The sequence below is a fragment of the Littorina saxatilis genome, linkage group LG3, assembly GCF_037325665.1.
Source record: "Littorina saxatilis isolate snail1 linkage group LG3, US_GU_Lsax_2.0, whole genome shotgun sequence".
NCBI classification, from domain to species: Eukaryota; Metazoa; Mollusca; class Gastropoda; order Littorinimorpha; family Littorinidae; genus Littorina; species Littorina saxatilis.
The window spans coordinates 74,680,208-74,700,207 of record NC_090247.1 but is presented as its reverse complement, the minus strand read 5'-3'; the positions used below and the strand labels follow the sequence as shown (position 1 = coordinate 74,700,207).

General features: G+C 41.3%; 3 protein-coding genes across 3 annotated transcripts in view; 1 reads left to right on the top strand and 2 right to left on the bottom strand.

Moving 5' to 3' along the window:
• Nucleotides 1-3,299: 3,299 nt before the first annotated feature.
• LOC138963244 (putative transferase CAF17 homolog, mitochondrial) lies at nucleotides 3,300-10,278 on the top strand. Its single transcript, XM_070335305.1, has 7 exons — nucleotides 3,300-3,774; nucleotides 3,995-4,356; nucleotides 5,921-6,055; nucleotides 6,425-6,635; nucleotides 7,197-7,334; nucleotides 8,876-8,975; nucleotides 9,642-10,278. Exons 2-7 carry the CDS (start codon nucleotides 4,072-4,074, stop codon nucleotides 9,850-9,852), a joined length of 1,080 nt encoding a protein of 359 aa, XP_070191406.1. The 5' UTR covers nucleotides 3,300-3,774; nucleotides 3,995-4,071; the 3' UTR covers nucleotides 9,853-10,278.
• Nucleotides 10,279-11,009: 731 nt separating this feature from the next.
• Nucleotides 11,010-17,030, bottom strand: LOC138963245 (alpha-crystallin B chain-like). The gene is made up of 3 exons (XM_070335306.1): nucleotides 16,776-17,030; nucleotides 15,828-16,004; nucleotides 11,010-14,543 (listed from the first exon to the last, which is right to left on the bottom strand). Exons 1-3 carry the CDS (start codon nucleotides 16,941-16,943, stop codon nucleotides 14,379-14,381), a joined length of 510 nt encoding a protein of 169 aa, XP_070191407.1. The 5' UTR covers nucleotides 16,944-17,030; the 3' UTR covers nucleotides 11,010-14,378.
• Nucleotides 17,031-18,383: 1,353 nt separating this feature from the next.
• LOC138963247 (alpha-crystallin B chain-like) overlaps nucleotides 18,384-20,000 on the bottom strand; it is a 2,752-nt gene continuing 1,135 nt past the window's right edge. Inside the window, exon 3 of the mRNA XM_070335307.1 lies at nucleotides 18,384-19,995. Coding sequence (XP_070191408.1) covers nucleotides 19,873-19,995 — 123 coding nt within the window. The 3' untranslated portion in view covers nucleotides 18,384-19,872. The remainder of the gene's footprint in view (nucleotides 19,996-20,000) is intronic.

The following is a 20,000-nucleotide window of genomic DNA, read 5'->3' as shown; positions in this document are numbered from 1 at the left end:
TTATTTATGGTGACACTCTTAGTCTCAATGGAAGAACATTCATTTTATTTGTTATCTGCTACTAAAAGTTGAGCGCTTCAACAGGAAGCAGCACGGAGCAAGAACCTTCTGTTGTGCTGCACCACCACTCTGGAACTCTCTTCCCTTCTCTGTCAGACACTGCACCTCTCTCAGCTCTTTCAAACAGTTGAAAACTTTCTTTTTTACACAATATTACACCAACCCGGCCTAATGTCTTTTCCATTCCATTTCTGCACGTATTCCTCTCCCACAAAGTTGGCATGATTGTTGAAAGTGTTCGCTGGGTATGTGTGTATATATAGTGTGTATAGCATATATGAATATTGTGTGAACAGTACATGTGGGGATTTTTGACGGTATGGTTAATTGTTTTATGTAGGTTGTACATTTAATTGTTCTATTCTGTATATGTTCTTTTGTAAAGGGCCTAGAGCCCTTTAGTTAGACACTTAAAAATGTCCACTTATTATTGCTATTTTTATTATCTGTATGGTTCTTTTTAGCTCCTGTGGTAACACGCTCAATGTGGATGGAAGAAAAGTAAAAATCCTTTCCCAGTGACAATGAAGACACTTTTCAGCACGTGTACGGGAACGTGTTCGGGTAACGTCATCAAATCTAGTTTTTACGTCACGCGTTTACCAAGATCTGCAGTCTTGGTGGGAGCAAAACAACGTATGATTTGGAACATTGGAGAAAAAAAGTGAGTGACGGGTGACGCAATATCTACCCGTACACGTACAGGTCTTTGCTACACGTTCGATCATCTAGAACCCTGCAATGAACAATGCCCCAGTGCTGTTGTTAAAACCTGCAGCTAGTCCAGAAGATTCCATTCTTACGGCTGCGGTGCGGCTCCGGCGACGGCAGCGGCGACGGCAATTTGAAAAACATTGATGAAAGAAGGGATGACCCCATTCACACGGGTGCGGTACGGCGACGGCGACGGCGACGGCCCGGCGTGCGTGCGTTTTTTCAAGAAAGCTCAATGTAGCTTTCTGGACTGCCGTCGCCGGACGCCGTCTGGTATTTTGTGGGCGTGTCTCTTTTCCCGCGTTTTTCTCAGAGCCTTTCCGAGCACAAAGAGACGAAAATACTGCTGAAACCTTTCGCCATCGAGTTGCAGTTCTTGAACAAGATGGTGATAGGTTCCATACTGCCGTCTTTTCTCCAAAATGGCATGCACCCACCAGCGATGTCGTCTCTTTTGGCGTTTTTTCATTTGGCGGTACGCTAATAATATTAACATAAATTGTTCTTCATTATGAATGACAGTTTGCATGAGACGAGACCAATGTGGAGCCATGGCGGCATTGGCGGGAAGAGAACATATCCGGACGACGTCGCCGTTATATACGGTTCACGACGATGCGTTTTTCTCGCCAGAGCCGGATGCCGTTGCCGTCGCCGGAGCCGGAGCCGCACCGCAGCCGTAAGAATGGAATCCTAGCTTAACTGAGATAGATTCATTTCCCTGTGCAAGGAAATCAAAAGTTTATTTCTCGTTCAAAGGTTTATTCCTGGTACCTGTGGTGACACCCTCAGTCTCGACAGAAGAACATTAAAAGTGCATTTGCAGTACCTGTGGTAGAAAATTAAAGGGTCCCGGCGTCTGACACACGCTCGTGAGAACTCTCACGCAGGTACCTGTGGTAGTGCAAAAACATACCAACTGTTTGCATTGCTGTATATTATTATTTGATACTTGTGACGAGCATGAGAGCTGGTAAACCTAAAAGTGTCTCTTCCCTACCATGCAGTGTTCTTCCACGACAGTTGCAGCATAATTTAAAGGCACATTTCTTCTCACCGTCTCAGGTGATTTGGCCAGGCTTTTACATTGCAAGACGTGACCATCCCACCACTCAGTCAGATATCAAAAATCACTGAACAACCGGGCGGTTTACTATGGTAAGTTTCATTTTTTGTTAAAAGGGTTAAACTAAAGATTATTTCAGACAAAAAATGCCCACTTTTCACAGAGAGCTACCAGACTGTTTATTTTGAGTATGTGACCAAGCGGGTTGTTGGTCCTACTTATCCCATGTGATGCCTGGCCAGAACTGAGATGGAGAGACAAAGTGTCGTCGCCGGAAGGAGTGTGTCTTTAACTGTTGGAGTAAGACCGGTGGACAATAGAAAGTGAATGTGGCCGAGGGCCTCTCAGTGTACAGTGCAGTAGTGCATGTCATGGGCAACAATGATCCGACATGATGAGTTTGATAAACATCTCCATGTCAGTTTACTTTTGACCTAAGTGACGTACGTATGTGAAACCGAAACTATATAACATATTGATGTCAGTAGGGCAGCTTCTCAAAATTGACGTGGTAGGTTTCAAGTGCAGTGTTCGCGTGTTCTGCCTTCGGGGCTCAGTCTCAGTGGGACGAAGAGGAAGTGAACCTGCTATAGTGATGACCATATCCGAGAGAAAGAACAATAACACACACCCCTCACACACATGCCGTCACACACGATGACTCTCTCTCACACACACACACACACACACACACACACACACACACACACACACACAAAGACTGACACTGCACACACAAACACACCAACACTGACACACACTCCCGGGCACACCGTACACACACACGCACACACTCAGTGACACACGCACACACACACATGATTGGCATATGACACACACACACATCACTGATACGGCCGACACACACACACACACACACACTCACATACTGACTGACACCCACACCCACATACACTACATGCACACACACACACACCGTGGCACGCACAGCGGACACACACACACACACACTGACACACACACACCGTGGCACGCACAGCCGGGCGGACACACACACACACACACACACACACACCGTGACACGCACAGCGGACACACACTGACACACACACCGTGGCACGCACAGCGGACACACACACACACACCGTGGCACGCACAGCGGACACACACACACACACACACACACACACACACACCGTGGCACGCACAGCGGACACACACACACACACACACACACCGTGGCCCGGCACGCACAGCGGACACACACACACACGCGCACTCAGTGTCACACACACATGTATACACACACACACACATGCACACACACACACCGTCACACACACACACACCGTCACACACACACTGGCACACGTAGCCTACACACACACACATGTGCACACACACACACACTGTGGCACACACCGTGACTGTGACACACACACACCGGCACACACACACACACACACACACACACACACACAAACACACATGTCCGGATATTCGTTATCGCATTATTTAAAACAATCTTTATTTCTTTCCTTATTTTATCCGTTCCACAAGTTCATATTATATTGATTCTTTCTTTCTTCTTCCGAAAAAACCTCGATACCATTTTGGGCATTTATGCCAGTAATGGCACACCATAGCTATGGCATGGGAAGTAACTTGCAATTATTTCTTGGTAATAACCTCCCCTGCCCTTCGTCTGCAAGGTTGTGTTTTGTAAAGTAAGTCTGTGTGGCATTCTCTGTTTTGTCGCTATTATTTTGAAATTGTCCGCTGTTCGCCCATATACGATTCCATGTGTTGAATAGACAGCATTCACACAGTAATTCTGAGAATCAAAAGAGTATTTTTGAGTGCGATACACCATTATTTTGACTGCACACAGGGAAGGATTTACGTTGAGCATCGAGGCCCAAAACGCAGTACACGCATCGTGATTATGAAAGCAGTGACAAATCACCTTTCAGGTGTGTTTAGTCATGTAGTATTTCTGTTTTAAATAACAGATCACTGATTGGTGATAGTGATGAGTTGTGTACAATCACCATTTTACTTGACATTGCGGTATAGGCAATTAACAAATGATGATGTGTCTCTTTTTTCTGTATTAAGTCTGTCTTGTTATGATGTGTTTATGCTGTACTCAACATATTCTTTGTGAACAAGTTTATCTATTTTCTGTTTTAGGGCAGTGTGCATGATAAAACTAATTTTGTGCAACACCTGGTCAGCAATTAAACTGAGTGGAAACAACTATAGGCATCATGGTGACCTACTGTGTCCGACGATGCCTGTTGTCAGCAAGACATCTGTTCTCCACTGTCAGTGTGCCAAGACTACTACCGCCATCTTTGCTTGTGAGACATCAGAGCACACACAGAGACTCACAGCCTAAAGAGGCACATCACCTGAACAAACGGGGGGTCGTTCAAGTCACAGGTCGTGATACGGTTGACCTGCTTCAAGGGCTGGTGACCAGTGATGTCACAGAACTGAGCGACCTCAGCCAGGGCATTAGTGCTCAGTACTCCATGATGCTCAATGTCCAGGTAAGTTTACATCTCTTCGCTTTTATGTGTTTATACTGCACATGATGGATTTACGGAGGAAAGGGGATATATTGTATCTGACACATAAGTACATGTACATGAACAGTGATGCATGCATATATGAATACACGCACATAAAATGGTGCACGTGCACACACACGTACAGACATATAAATGATATACAAACATGCCCAAAATGCCGTGCACACACATGCTAGACCACGCACACACACACACACACACACACACACACACACACACATGTACAGACATATAAACATGCCCAAAATGACATGTACATGCACACCACACACACACACTGTCTCCTGGTTGGACATTTTTGTACATGCTAGTATGCTGTGTTGCAGGGTCGAGTACTTTATGATCTGATTTTGTACATGCTAGTATGCTGTGTTGCAGGGTCGAGTACTTTATGATCTGATTTTGTACATGCTAGTATGCTGTGTTGCAGGGTCGAGTACTTTATGATCTGATTTTGTACATGCTAGTATGCTGTGTTGCAGGGTCGAGTACTTTATGATCTGATTTTGTACATGCTAGTATGCTGTGTTGCAGGGTCGAGTACTTTATGATCTGATTTTGTACATGCTAGTATGCTGTGTTGCAGGGTCGAGTACTTTATGATCTGATTTTGTACATGCTAGTATGCTGTGTTGCAGGGTCGAGTACTTTATGATCTGATTTTGTACATGCTAGTATGCTGTGTTGCAGGGTCGAGTACTTTATGATCTGATTTTGTACATGCTAGTATGCTGTGTTGCAGGGTCGAGTACTTTATGATCTGATTTTGTACATGCTAGTATGCTGTGTTGCAGGGTCGAGTACTTTATGATCTGATTTTGTACATGCTAGTATGCTGTGTTGCAGGGTCGAGTACTTTATGATCTGATTTTGTACATGCTAGTATGCTGTGTTGCAGGGTCGAGTACTTTATGATCTGATTTTGTACATGCTAGTATGCTGTGTTGCAGGGTCGAGTACTTTATGATCTGATTTTGTACATGCTAGTATGCTGTGTTGCAGGGTCGAGTACTTTATGATCTGATTTTGTACATGCTAGTATGCTGTGTTGCAGGGTCGAGTACTTTATGATCTGATTTTGTACATGCTAGTATGCTGTGTTGCAGGGTCGAGTACTTTATGATCTGATTTTGTACATGCTAGTATGCTGTGTTGCAGGGTCGAGTACTTTATGATCTGATTTTGTACATGCTAGTATGCTGTGTTGCAGGGTCGAGTACTTTATGATCTGATTTTGTACATGCTAGTATGCTGTGTTGCAGGGTCGAGTACTTTATGATCTGATTTTGTACATGCTAGTATGCTGTGTTGCAGGGTCGAGTACTTTATGATCTGATTTTGTACATGCTAGTATGCTGTGTTGCAGGGTCGAGTACTTTATGATCTGATTTTGTACATGCTAGTATGCTGTGTTGCAGGGTCGAGTACTTTATGATCTGATTTTGTACATGCTAGTATGCTGTGTTGCAGGGTCGAGTACTTTATGATCTGATTTTGTACATGCTAGTATGCTGTGTTGCAGGGTCGAGTACTTTATGATCTGATTTTGTACAACCACACCAAGGTGCTTGATGACGTCTGCTTCCTTGTTGAGTGTGACGCTTCCCTCAAGGATGAGTTTATCAAAACTGTAAAGCGGTATCGCATTCGAAAAAAGGTAAGACGAGTTCAAACGCAGCATTATCATTTTGGTCACTTTTTTGTGAGTGTGTGTGTTGTCCTGCCTAGTAGTAGTAACGGTTGATGTCTGAAATCATCAAGTATTCGTCAAAGTGACAAGTTTAAATTTATGTACTTCATAGATTATTAAGAAAACGACCTTGGGATCAGAATTGTCCAGACATAGTTTGTGTACAGACGTATGCCTAACTGGTAAAACTGGGTTAAATGAAAGTCGCTTGTTCACATGTCGAATGCATCTAGAGTGCTTACTCCCCTTTGTTTTTCTCATGGTAAAAACTGGAGTCATGAAATAGAGCTACATGTCCCACTGTACTATTTTCCAAGATGCTTATTTCTGTGGCAGGTGGATCTTAGCGATGTCAGTGACGAATACCAAGTGTGGTCAATTCCGAGTGACGTTGATCCCACCCAACCGTTGACCATCGCAGAACCAGGAGGGGAAAGCGAGACGGCAGAGAGCGGTCAAAGGTCTGAAGTGCCGGAGGCGGTATTCTGCGTACCAGATCCCAGAGTGCCGCAGTTTGGTCAGCGTGTTCTTCTCAAAAGTGGGAATGGTGGGTGAAAAAGGTGGCCTTGCTAACGATTTTAGTTTTGTTGTGTTTGTTATGTTTCTTACTGATACAGGTCAGGTTGAGATTTCCTTTTTGGTAATGACTGTACGTCTCCAGAATGAGGGGGGACAACTATTTTGTGGGCTAACGGCCATAAGCAATTGGGATTTTCATTTGAAATTTATTTATTTAGGTATGATATTGTTTTGTATTGGGGTAGGTAGGGGAAGAGGGGGAATGTGGTAGCGTTGATAGCTTGTTTGGAAGGGGGGTAGGGGATAGGGAGGCTGCCAAATGTGCACAGATAATTCTGTGCTGATATTTTGTGGCCAGTACACAGGCATCCACACTAACTCTCATTAGTGTAAATACTCTTTTTTAATTTTGTTTATAGGTTTACTTCACTGGCAGTTGATTTTTTTTGACAAACTCTTGTGATCACTTAATTCAGGGACATCTAGCAATTATGTAATACGTCAAACAACTAAAGTCTTTTGAATCAGATGCCTTTCACAGAGACCAGGATCGAAATACATTTTTCAATGTTATCCTTGTTTTGCACAGAATCTCTGGTAACAATTGGAGGGAACCAGGAGCAGTATGAATCTCTTCGCTACCGATGGGGTATTCCAGAGGGTCCAACAGACCTGCCGCCCGGTGAATGTACGCCTCTAGAGAGTAACTTGACCATTATGCATGGCGGTGAGTACAGTCATGGTTAAAGTCAGTCCTTAATTGAGCCCGAAGTCGACTTTGCGAAGTCTTCTTACCAAAAACTAAGTAATAAAGCTTCGTGCGGCCAGCTTCAGGAAGTATACTTTGCGGAGTCCACTTCGTCCAGTTAAGGACAGGCTTTATAGAAATCGTTGTATGAAGTAAATGGCTGTGTTCCGCATTACTCATTGCGATTGTATTGTTGACATACTTTGGGGCTGGTTGCGATTATTAACAATGCAGAGATTATGCCAGAACCAGCACAAAAGTGTACCAATTGGCTGATTTATTGTAAAAATCTATTATTTGGTCTGTTTTAAAACCAGTTGCTCAGCCTAATACCACTCTTGCAATAACCAGCAATTTATTAGTCAAATTCACTTGGTCACTTGCCTGCCTTGATCTTGGTCAAATGATTTCAAATTATTATGCATCATGATTAGTGACAAATGATTGATGTTTATAGCCTAAAACCTGATAATGTATATCTTTACACAGAGTAAAGGGAGTGAAAACAATACCCTGCAGCTTTCCAACGACATTCTGTTGCCAGAGAATATACAGTATGAAGAAGAAACTGTGTAGATATGATGCGTGTATTCATGTTTCCTGTTTCCTGAGACTTAATGCCGTGTGAGATGGAATTTTTTTTTTACTTTATTCCAAGTCCCACGGGTATTTGATGGACATTTTTATCAATGCCTATACAATTTTGCCAGGAAAGACCCTTTTGTCAATCGTGGGATCTTTAACGTGCACACCCCAATGTAGTGTACACGAAGGGACCTCGGTTTTTCGTCTCATCCGAAAGACTAGCACTTGAACCCACCACCTAGGTTAGGAAAGGGGGGGGAAAATTGCGGCCTGACCCAGGCCTGAACACGCAACCTCTCGCTTCCGAGCGCAAGTGCGTTACCACTCGGCCACCCAGTCCCTAATGATGGTATGGAATCAGGCATGGAAATTGTCCGCGAAATCGCGGTTTTCCGCAAAAAGGAAATTACGTTTCAGTGAAAATAAAAAATTGTCCGCAGCAATCCATTATTTGCTTACACAAGAACTATCAAAATATTGGTCTAAAATTCGTTTTCTCTCAGGGGGGCTTTGCTCCCCTGGTCCCCCCCCTACAGGGGCTCTGCCCCTCTGTACCCTGCCGGGGCCTAGGCAGCCCCTGGACCTTTCAGATTTTTTTCTATTTTGGAATTCCCATGCCTGGGAATGCTTGAGGTTTTATTTCTTGTATCTGTGATTTGCTGAACATAAGCTGTTCAAATTACAATAAGCTTGTTTTTAAATGCTGGCCTACAAGCATTATAGCTGCATTGTCTCCCTTGGATAAGTGCTTGACGACGTTACAGTTAGTCACCAAAAGTTCTCAAATTGTCAGCAATTGGTGGTGGATATTGTTCAGTCTTTTGGTCGAAAAAATCGGATACTGATTTATCATATTTATTATTTATTACAATATAGATTTATGATCAGACTAGAAATTGCTCAATCATTAAGTGTTGCTATTTTTGTTGTTTTAGTGAGTTTTACCAAAGGATGCTACATTGGCCAGGAGTTGACGGCACGCACACATCACACTGGTGTCATCAGGAAGCGACTCGTTCCTCTTGTTTTTGACAGGTGAAATCTTGTTCTCTCTTTTTTGCAAAGGCAAAGATCGAGGGGTAAAGGCGGTCCTTCACTGAGCCCAAAGTCGTCTTCGCAAAGTGCTTATGCTCCGTGCGGCCAGCTTCGCGAAACAAACTTCGCGTAGTCGACTTCGCCCAATTAATGACAGGCTTAAACAGACTAAGAGGGAAGATATGATTTGCATGTTTTGGCAGGAGACGCTGAATGCTGTGGCAAAATCTGGAAACCTGAGATAGCACAGAGGATGCACCTAGAAAAAAATCAATCATCATTGAAGTGGCTTTGGGTCTGATTTCTCTTTTGATGTTTGTAATTGCTGTTGATTTTTTGCCTGGCATGTACCCAAAAACGTTGCATCAGTTTTCGCAATTCAAACACAATCTGTCTCTTTTCTATTGAATTGTTTGCATTCTCTGTAAAATGTGCCTTACTGTTTGTCGATCACTGACTCAAAGTCTCTTGTTTCCACACTTAAGAGTTTACTGCAGAGTTTTAAATTTGTACAGTCAACATATTCAGCTTTATTTGTAAAGCAGTATTATGGACTTTACAAATGAAAGTGTAGTTTTTGAAATCATTTTGGTGATATTCTCTGTTGAGTCCGTGATGTTTACTTAAAAAAAATATCTATTTCATGTGAACTCTTTTTCATTTCAGCCCATCTTCTGCAATAGAAAGTGACTCCAAGATCAGCACAGAAAAAGGGAGGAACGCAGGGAAGGTGAGAGGCATGTCAGGAAAATACGGACTAGGCCTTCTCCGCCTGCAGTACCAAGATGAGCCGTTATTCGTCAGCGGTAAAGATGGACAGAAAGTGTCTCTTTCTTCGTACAGGCCTGGATGGTGGCCACAAGAGATGAGAAAATAGAACTTTTGTAACAAAATCTGGCAATTAAAACAGTGGGACATCTTTCTTTATAAAGATATAGGACTTGCAGAGTGTAATGAGGCAAATAAGTTACTGTAAAGTACCTTGTACCTCACTGTCCGAAGCAAATGCCCAGCCCCTGGTACTTTGTGTCATACACTGTGCATATGGTATCGTACTGAGTTAACAACCCCATACATCCCCCCCCCCCCCCCCCCCCTCCCTGAGGCAAGATATTATCTCTCTTACACACCCTTAACCCTTTCTTTGCTAGAAATTGCTGATTCTCTGAAATTTAGGGCATTGTATTTAAAACAGTTATGTGGTAGGCATGCTCGTGATGCACTCTGAAATACTCTTTGATATGTGATTAATATCCTGGTTTTATTTTGTTGACACTTGTTTGCAATAAATCTCTGTGTGAAAGATGTGTTCAGATAATCAATTCCATGTCATTGTCAACCTTCACCTGTTCTCGCTTTGGACTATGTACACAGTCTGAAGACTAGGCCCAGCACAATGGTACCCGTGATGAAAGGACTCCCTTTAACTGTCATCGTGGGTCTTTAACCCAGAGCCTCACAAAATCGTCTTTATCTCTGAAATTATTTGGAGTTTTTAAATTCAGACTTCATGTAATCTCTAATCACCATACGACCTTCCAATTGCCAAACTTTTGAAAGCTTTTCATTGTAAACAATGACGTAATTTAAACTTCACAGTCCGGATGATGTGGGTCGTGAATGAGTGGGTCGTGAATGACCAATATGGAATTACGAATGGAATTTTACGCTGTTTATCCTTATTCGGATGGTGTGGGTTGTGTACAGAGTATGAGGCGGCAAAACATGTATCCCTATTCGGATGGTGTAGGTTGTGTACGACCCATACTTTGGGAAGTATGGGTCGTACACGACACACATCATCCGAGCTATGTAGTCCAAAGCGTGATCCGGTGAAGGTTAATTGTACTGTTCACTCAAAATCAACATCTTCCGATAATTATGTGAACAGCACATTGTGGTGTACCACTAGCAGTAATTGGTTTGGCAGTGTCGACCATTTCATCTAGCAAGTGTGCAGAGGGAGACATGAATCAACATCTTTCTCTCTCACACACAAACCACTGAGTGCTACAAAGAAGAAGAAAAATATCATGTAATTATGCCATTTTATTGTCAAAAAAAAGAGAAAATGTTCAAACCATGGAAACATTTCAACGCTACAGAAAACAAGCATACCTTAATCTTTATCAGATTTAATGATGTTCCCACCATTGATGAAATCAAGAACTACATAAAGTAAAAGAAAAAAGTACCACACTTACACCTGTGTGAGCTTGACGTTGAACTCGAAGGTTACAAAAGACTAGAGTATGCTTGCTTGTCATAAGCCTTGACATACAGCAAAACTGGCTGCTTCCAAGAATCACAAAACTAAATAAAAAACAAATTCCAAACAGTGAATACAATGCAGGATGAGTGTCCTATGCCAAAAAACACAAATTCCAGCTGGTAAATACAAAGTGTAAGGAATGCATTTCCCCTGTTTGAATTTATGGCACATTTGTTTATCGAATCTATGGCTGAATCACAAAGGAAAACATGTTCCTTGATCTCCGGAAAGAAAAAACATACCCTTCTTAGCTTGCCACTACATGCAATAATACATGTATCTAGAAGCACCTAGCAAACGCTTTTCCATTTTCTCCCAAATGAGATGACTGAATAATAACAAATACAAATAAATTCAATACTGCTGCATGGTATAGTGGACATAAATGTCCCAGGTCCTTCTGCAAAAAACTGAAAACAATTATTCTGAGCGTTCATTCAAAATATTACAAAATAAGAAATTTGCTGCGGCTTTCTACACACATGGACGGCTTGAGCGAGAGAATTTTCAATACCCAGTCTGCAATTTTGAAAGCTGATCCCAAAACCGAGAAATAAGTAGGACATCACGAGGTTTTTGACAATTCATACCACCATCAATTGCTCTCGTTCTGGCAATTTCTTAACATTTTATCACCTACGGGCACATCTGGCTTCTGTTGGCTATTTTGAACCGTGCTCCAAGTCGCTGAAATCATGAGATATCACCTTATATTCTTAACTGAAGACAAGCTGAATACAAAGTTTTACAATTTTGTGATGTCATTTTTCTGAAATTACTCAAGAGGGAAATGAAACATATTCTGCATTCAGGCAACATGGCATGGCCAAATCCTTGCTCAAACAATTACACCCGATTTGGTGTAACATGTAAAACAGCTTGACATGCTTGGCTAACACATGCTCGTAACTGGACGATATGGCAAACAAATTCTTTCTTGCACACGTACCTACACTCACAATCACACACACATTCTCAAGCAGTTATATGTGTTCTGCGCAAACTTAGAATCCGGTTTCATTCTAGAATGGACCGGGTCCAGGTTGGAATTCTAACCCTGCGCAAGTACAGGGGTGCCATTCTAGAATGAAACCCTTGAATAAAGGGGGCCGTAATGTTTGTAGGTAAGACAGAGTTGTCTTCCCTTGAATTATCTCCACCTGCACCTTCCCTTTGATAAAATGGGGCTGATTTGTCTACCCCTGAAAAAAATCCTTTGGCGATCTTGCGATGTCATGTCATGTCAAGAAAGTTGACACTTCTGAGTACGCAATAAACAGAGGCAGACCATAGCAAGGGGGACTACCAGGGCGGTATTGTTTGCAGGGCAGTTGTTTTTGTGATGAGAGCCGGTTGCGGCCGCTTGCAATGTCAGCGCTGTCTCCCTCTCGGAAATGTCCGGTTTTTTGACAATTTTTTTGACAAACAGACAGACAGACGGTCAGACCGACTAACCGACAGACAGACCAACAGAAGGACAGAGTGAGTTATAGAGCTGTTGTCACAGGTTTAAAAAAAAGTTGACATTATATCTTCACAATTCAGAAGACCAACTTCATGTATATGAATAAGATTAAAAGTTACAAGCGAGATCGGCAAAACACTGTCAGTCCGGAAATTTCCGTTCGTAGCGATCAGTGCTGAGTGTCTCTCAAAATCGTAATCACTTTCAGAACTGACATCACAATCCCAATTCACGATGTCTTTGAGTAAAGTGTAAAAAACCCGAGGAAAAAAACCCAACCAAACACACAAAAAACAAAAACAAACAGAAAATCCACATTTGTGGCTTTGGCTGTGTGATAGTCTAACTGAAATGACTATTCCAACTTAGACCCAAATTCCAACCTTGCGCACGGCCGATTCTAGAATGGACCAGCAACAAGGGTTTCATTCTAGAATGGCACCCCTGTACTTGCGCAGGGTTAGAATTCCAACCTGGACCCGGTCCATTCTAGAATGAAACCGGATTCTAAGTTCGCGCAGAACAGATGCAAGTGTAGGGGATTTCCACAGCTCTATATGACATGGTTACATGGTCAAGGTCTGCCTCCATTAGAATTCCAACCTGGACCCGGTCCATTCTAGAATGAAACCGGATTCTAAGTTCGCGCAGAACAGATGCAAGTGTAGGGGATTTCCACAGCTCTATATGACATGGTTACATGGTCAAGGTCTGCCTCCAATAAAGAGCGGATTTGTTTGGTTTTGTTCTCTGAATTAAATTTGCTGCATACATTTACTAAACGACATCTGCGTAAATTAACTTGCTCTTCCAAGATACATAATTTATTAATTATGTAGACTTCATTAAAGATTACTTTCAACTCCACTCAGTCTAGTTACAAACACTACTGTAGTACTATACTCTGCTGTTATACCCATCACCATTCTTACTGTTGGTAAAGCAAACAGTTAAACGGACACAAAACGTAGATGAAAAGTGAGGGAATAAAGTAATTAAAGGAATAATCACTTCTACCTGAAAAAATGCACCCACAACTCATCAATCACCACAAATGGGATTTACACATTCTTTACGCTTTGAGTTTTTGAAAAACTAAATGTATATCCAATATTGTAATCTGAAATACTGTTTATCTAACCATTCACCATTCTCCTGTCTCTCAAATGGCTCAAGAGTCGGTTGGTTGTTAGGCCAAAAAAAAAAAAATTGTCTGTTTCTGGTCACCCGACCGACCCTAAATTTCGGCGCAGACCCTAAACTTTTTTTTTCCAAACTCAAATTTTTTTTTTTTTTTTTTTTTGGTGGTAAAGGACAGGGTGAGAAAATGAACAACAAAAATGTGTGAAAACGAAAGTCCGCTGACGATTTGTAAATGTGTTGAGTGTCTTGTCTCTATGTATAGTGAATCCAGTCTCTTTGCGCGATTTTTAAAGTTAGTTTTATTGGTCTACATTTGGGGTAAAAAAAAAATAAAAAAATAAAAATAAAAAAAAATCCCTACCTACCGACCCTATTTTTTTTAGCCATGTTACCAGAAACAGACAATTTTTTTTGTTGGCCTTATCAAACTGCAACACATCACAGCATCACATTCTCCGTGTCTCTCAAATGGCTCAAGAGTCGGTTGGTTGTTATCAAACTGCAACACATCACAGCATCACATTTACTTCCTGTGCCCTTTCACATGTCCATAGGTAATGGGTTTCCTCTCCTCCCTCATGATAGGGATGGATCGCTCGTTGGGTGCCTCCAGCGCCATCTTGGGGGCTTTCAGTGTCAGCACTCCATCTCTGTTCAGGGACGATGTGAGTCCAGCTGGGTCCACATCCTGAAAAAAAAGAGCAAGAGGAATGTATGTGAGGAATGTATGTAAGTAACGATGTATATAAACCTTCACTGTGCTTCCTCAAACAAATGCCCGTATCTCTAACTATTGGGAGTTTTTGATGGATACTTCATGTCATCCTCAAACACCATAGAACCTTCCTATTGACCATTTGTTAAAGGATTATCTTTGTAAAAAAAATTGTTTAAAAAAAGTCATTTGAACTACACAGTCCGGATGTTGTAGGTCGTGGACAACCCATATGGAATTACAGAAGCCATCTTAGGGTGTTTATCAGTGTTAATTGCTATTCGGATTGCGTGAGTCGTGTAGTGACCAATACTCTTTAAAAAGGCAGTAAAGAGTATCCCTATACTGATGATGTGGGTACCCCCCACGGGTTAGGGGGAAGAATTTACCCGATGCTCCCCAGGATGTCTTAAGGGGCGACTAACGGATTCTGTTTCTCCTTTTACCCTTGTTAAGTGTTTCTTGTATAGAATATAGTCCATTTTTGTAAAGATTTTAGTCAAGCAGTATGTAAGAAATGTTAAGTCCTTCGTACTGGAAACTTGCATTCTCCCAGTAAGGTAATATATTGTACTACGTTGCAAGCCCCTGGAGCAAATTTTTGATTAGTGCTTTTGTGAACAAGAAACAATTGACAAGTGGCTCTATCCCATCTCCCCCCTTTCCCCGTCGCGATATAACCTTAGTGGTTGAAAACGACATTAAACACCAAATAAAGAAAGAAAGAAAGAAAGATGATGTGGGTTGTGTACGACCTATACTTTTTACATTGAATCTTTCTTTAGAAAGTATGGGTCATACATGACCCACATCATCCGGAATGTGTAGTCCAAAGCGTGATACTGTGAAGGTTTATGAGGACAGGGGTATCAAATTCTGTATTTAGACCCGAAGAAGTTATGTCACATGCTGACTGGACACTGACAGTATGCAGCTCTTTTTCTATAAATTAGATGGGGTTGCCCCCACAGGTGTCAATCAAGAGCATGCATGTCTACTTAAAACATTTTATTAGATGTCAAGTAAGGCTAACATTTCTTTCAGCCAATCTTGAAGATAATCAAAATGCTACTTTAGATCAACATTTTGGTGTCGAGTATTTGAATACAAAGGAAAATAGGTTTTCTGAAATAAAAAAGAAGTTGAACTGCAGTGTACATGCATGTCCATCTCTATGAAATAAAAGACCTCTTAAAATCTAAAGCTGATAGTCAGTAACGGTTTGAACTGTATAAAGCCCAAATATAGAATACATACCTTTGGCAGGACATACTGCCGAGTGAACTCCCGCATGATGAAGCCATGTTCGTCTGGTCTCTCCTCATGATGTGCGTTAACAATGAGGCGGTTGTCTTTGGTCTTGATGTTGATCTCTTGTGGTCTGAACTGATGGACGTCCATGTTCACCCGGAATTCTCTGTCATTGTTAACTACCTGTCAACAACAAAAATTGAAATGAGCTTGCTGCCTGAATATTTTTCTCTGTTTTCATGAAAGTCAATGAAAGTTGGTATTTTTTCAAACGGACAGCTGCCTCACCCGTGACTGAAAGCCCTATAAAGGCTCCGTGCACTTGAACGAGACAAGTTCAGTAACATTAATGTCAGTTGTTATAATGATATTCGATACAATTACTTCATTAAAACTGGGAAAATATTGAGATATAGGAGCTTTTTCTACAAAGAAATTATCCAGAATAAGAATATATACGAGTTTGTGTTCCCTTTGCAACCTAACATTCAGTGGCCATATTTCATATACATTTTTCTGAGAAAAAATATTTGTAAGCTCCAAAAATACAACAGCAGCAATCTCATACAATCTTCTATGTTATGACATATACCAGTCTCTGTCTAAGTGTACGTGGCACGAAAACCTCCAAGTTTAACTTCTGCGTTTTTTGGTGCTCCGTTAAAACAAAATTAATCTTCTCCAGAACTTTATAACGCAGCTGGAGATATACAAGTTACAACGAGCTTTTCTCGCCACTTGGGCAAAAAATACGGGAACTAGGCCTATATTATATAGCCTATTGCTTTAGGCCTAGTTCCAAAACCTCAAAAATTGAGATACGAGGTATGAGAATTACAGCGACGCTATGCTGCATACATTTACAAAACAACGTCTGCGTAAATTAACTTGCTCTTCCAAGATACATATGTAGACTTTATTAATAAAACTAGAAAGTGTGCAAGAAAAGCCTACCTCCGACAGACCAGCCTCTTGCATTTGCTTCTGCTGCGGCAGCAATCCGATGGGATAATTTGGCCGCATCAGCTTCATCGGATAGTAGGCGTCCTCGGGCAAAAACGGACTCGGCCCCTCCATGGGATCGTCCCAAAAGTCACGGAGGAGATATGGTGTCAACGCCATTCTTTTGTGCTTACTTTTCAGTGAGCGTTTGCGTTCGTTCGTCGGTACGTTGTGGTCGCTGTCAAACTGTCGTCTGCTCGTCCGCGCAATCCCACAAGACTTATAGAGCGGAAGTTCGAAGTTTCTGGAGCTCTTATGACGTCACTTCGAGCAATTCTATTGGTTCGTCGTCACTTCGAGCAATTCTATTGGTCCGTCGTCTTCTTCCGTGCCGCGCAAAACGAAAGTGTGGTTTCTTCTGGAAAACTCGCGTCCTTGCCAACGAAGACACAGGCGCTCAATGATGATAGTATTCTTGACGGTTGTTTGTGCAGTTTTCACTTGAGCAATAACCGAAGAAAAACCTTGCAGTTCTAAGGCACAGTAAAGAAATGCGTAGTTAAGTGTTGTTTTGATCAGAAAAAAAATCCACTCAGGTCAGCTTTGGGTCTGTCTAAATTCAATTGTTCGTTTTCTGCGAGGTTTCGGGTGTCAACGTTGTGTTCGAGTATACGTTACAATGCACCTGGCAAGCAGTCACCTTGAGCTAGTTGCAGTATACTACACATAATCTATAGACAATGAATTAGGAATGTGTGTTTAAAATTATACTGTACATGTCAGAACTTTTTTTTAACACAGATGCAGTGATCGGGTTACATCTAGACGTTACACGATCTTATGTTAGATGGGAAGGTGTTTGAGTTTTCAATTTTATAGCTTGGTAAATGTTAGTATATGAAATTTGCATCATGTATAATTAATATCCAGGAGAGGACTTAAGCTGACAGCTCTCACAATCTACATTTCAAACAGAAAAGTCCTACAAAATAACAGTGGCAGTACCCATTTCAAGACCCCCCAAAAAACAGGTCTGAAAAAGGATGGACTCATATGTATACAGTTGAGGTCAATTTAAACAGGTTATGATTAGAAAATCAGAAAAATTAAGGTCAGAGGAGAGACGGGAAAGTCTTCAATTGAAGGGGGTTGTAAAAGCTGGATTCTACTTATTTCTGAATCATAGTGCTCATTAATATAAACTTTCAAATGGTGTAAGCAATGCAGTGCTTCCATGATGCAGGCTTTGTAAAAGTATGTTGATTTGGGTTTGTACTCTTTTTCGCCATTGTGTGCGTATTTTTCTAATTTTTTGTGCAAATAGATACATTCGGAAAATAACTGGCTGGTTTGTATGGGGTTTGAAAGTGTTCTTGCTTTTTACTCTGACAAACATTGGAAGGGCCGATCACTAGCGAGGGGCGTTTCAGAAATGAGCACGTGTGAAGTTATTCATATTTGTCAGACAAAAAGCAAGGGCTTTCACAACGCATACAAACGGACAGTTATTTCCAAAAATCGTCCATTTAATGCCTTCACCCACACACCCGTGTTCGCACAGCATTTTGCTTCTAACATTAATAAACTTTTAAAGACCCTAACAACAGAAAGTCGCATTCATTAGTTTCCACATTAGGTATGTTTATTTCACAACATAAAGGTAAAACACGAACTGGAACCAAATCAAGGTTGCCACAAAGCAACACAAGACCAATGTGGTCGATGTATCATACACAAAGCAACACAAGTGTTTATTTTGTTTATGTATGTAGGTATTCAATGGCACATTAAATTAGGAAAAGATAAAAACATTAATTGCAACTGACTTGTCAACCACAAACAAACTTTCAGCTCTACAAACCCAAAGGACTGAAGGCTAATGTTTCCCAGAAGCTCACTGATCATTCTAGGTTTACATAAAAGCTCATGTTTTCTAACACTGTAAAGCTTGCAGATAAATATTTTCTTCATCTACAAGCATGTACAACTTATACATTGGATACTATAACCACCTTATGCACTGACCACAGACTATTATAATTATGTTCGATATATTATCTCCCTTGAAACAAATGTAATCTTGCAGGTGGGTTGGTTAAGTGGCTATGTTTTAAAGTTAAGAGAAGAAAGTCAGAACTACCCATGCTTAGGGCAAACCGTTATCTTCAAAATGTAGTTTTTTTCATAATATATATAGTTGGTATAATTGCACACAATGTTTAAAATGGCACATAATGCAAAAGCATTTTCATGGACCCACTGACACTTGAATTGCTGGAAGGATAAATGTTTGCAAACAATTTTTTCTCCAAAAAAGAAAAATGATACTTGCTATCTGCACAATCAAAAAAGAATGCAGGTCACACAGAGTGCATACATTGAATTAGGGTTCAAAATGAAGCATCATCACAAAATTAAACTGAAAATACACACCATCAAAACTTATGATTCTGACTGAGTACTATTGCTTTCTTGATCCCAAAGCATATCCTTTGAACTGATTATGGACAAAGCATTTAAGGAAAACTCACATCAACTAAAACATTTTCCAAATGAAACTTAGCATAAAAATATCACGACTGTAAATTTAACACAAAGCAAACAGACAGGGATACTAAGCTTCATCATTTGACAAGACAGAACAATTTAGAAGAAAAAACCCAGAACATTTAAATTAGTTCTGTGTAATTAACATAAAGCAAACAGAGAATGAGGTGTAGCTTCAAGAATATGGCATGGCAAGAGTGGACTAGTGACATCCAAACTCCTATGAGGTGTAGCTTCAAGAATATGGCATGGCAAGAGTGGACTAGTGACATCCAAACTCCTATGAGGTGTAGCTTCAAGAATATGGCATGGCAAGAGTGGAATAGTGACATCCAAACTCCTATGAGGTGTAGCTTCAAGAATATGGCATGGCAAGAGTGGAATAGTGACATCCAAACTCCTATGAGGTGTAGCTTCAAGAATATGGCATGGCAAGAGTGGAATAGTGACATCCAAACTCCTATGAGGTGTAGCTTCAAGAATATGGCATGGCAAGAGTGGACTAGTGACATCCAAACTCCTAAGGATCTGCCCCATGTCAATGGTAGACGACGAGCCTGCTTCACTTCTCACGTTTGATCAGGATCTTGTTCTCCTTCGGAGCCTCAAGCGCCTTCTTCGGGGCTTTCAGAACCAGCACACCGTCTTTGCACAAAGTCGAGGTCACTGTAGCTGGGTCAACATCCTGCA

Bases quoted from the DNA above. Each gene is read 5' to 3' on its own strand.
- LOC138963244 (XM_070335305.1), top strand. From the start codon at position 4,072: ATGGTGACCTACTGTGTCCGACGATGCCTGTTGTCAGCAAGACATCTG. The intron at 6,056-6,424 runs GTAAGACGAGTT...TTTCTGTGGCAG, and splicing joins GGTATCGCATTCGAAAAAAG to GTGGATCTTAGCGATGTCAG. The intron at 6,636-7,196 runs GTGGGTGAAAAA...TGTTTTGCACAG, and splicing joins TCTTCTCAAAAGTGGGAATG to AATCTCTGGTAACAATTGGA.
- LOC138963245 (XM_070335306.1), bottom strand. From the start codon at position 16,943: ATGGCGTTGACACCATATCTCCTCCGTGACTTTTGGGACGATCCCATG. The intron at 16,005-16,775 runs GTAGGCTTTTCT...TGTTGTTGACAG, and splicing joins AAGAGGCTGGTCTGTCGGAG to GTAGTTAACAATGACAGAGA. The intron at 14,544-15,827 runs GTATGTATTCTA...CTTTTTTTTCAG, and splicing joins GGCAGTATGTCCTGCCAAAG to GATGTGGACCCAGCTGGACT.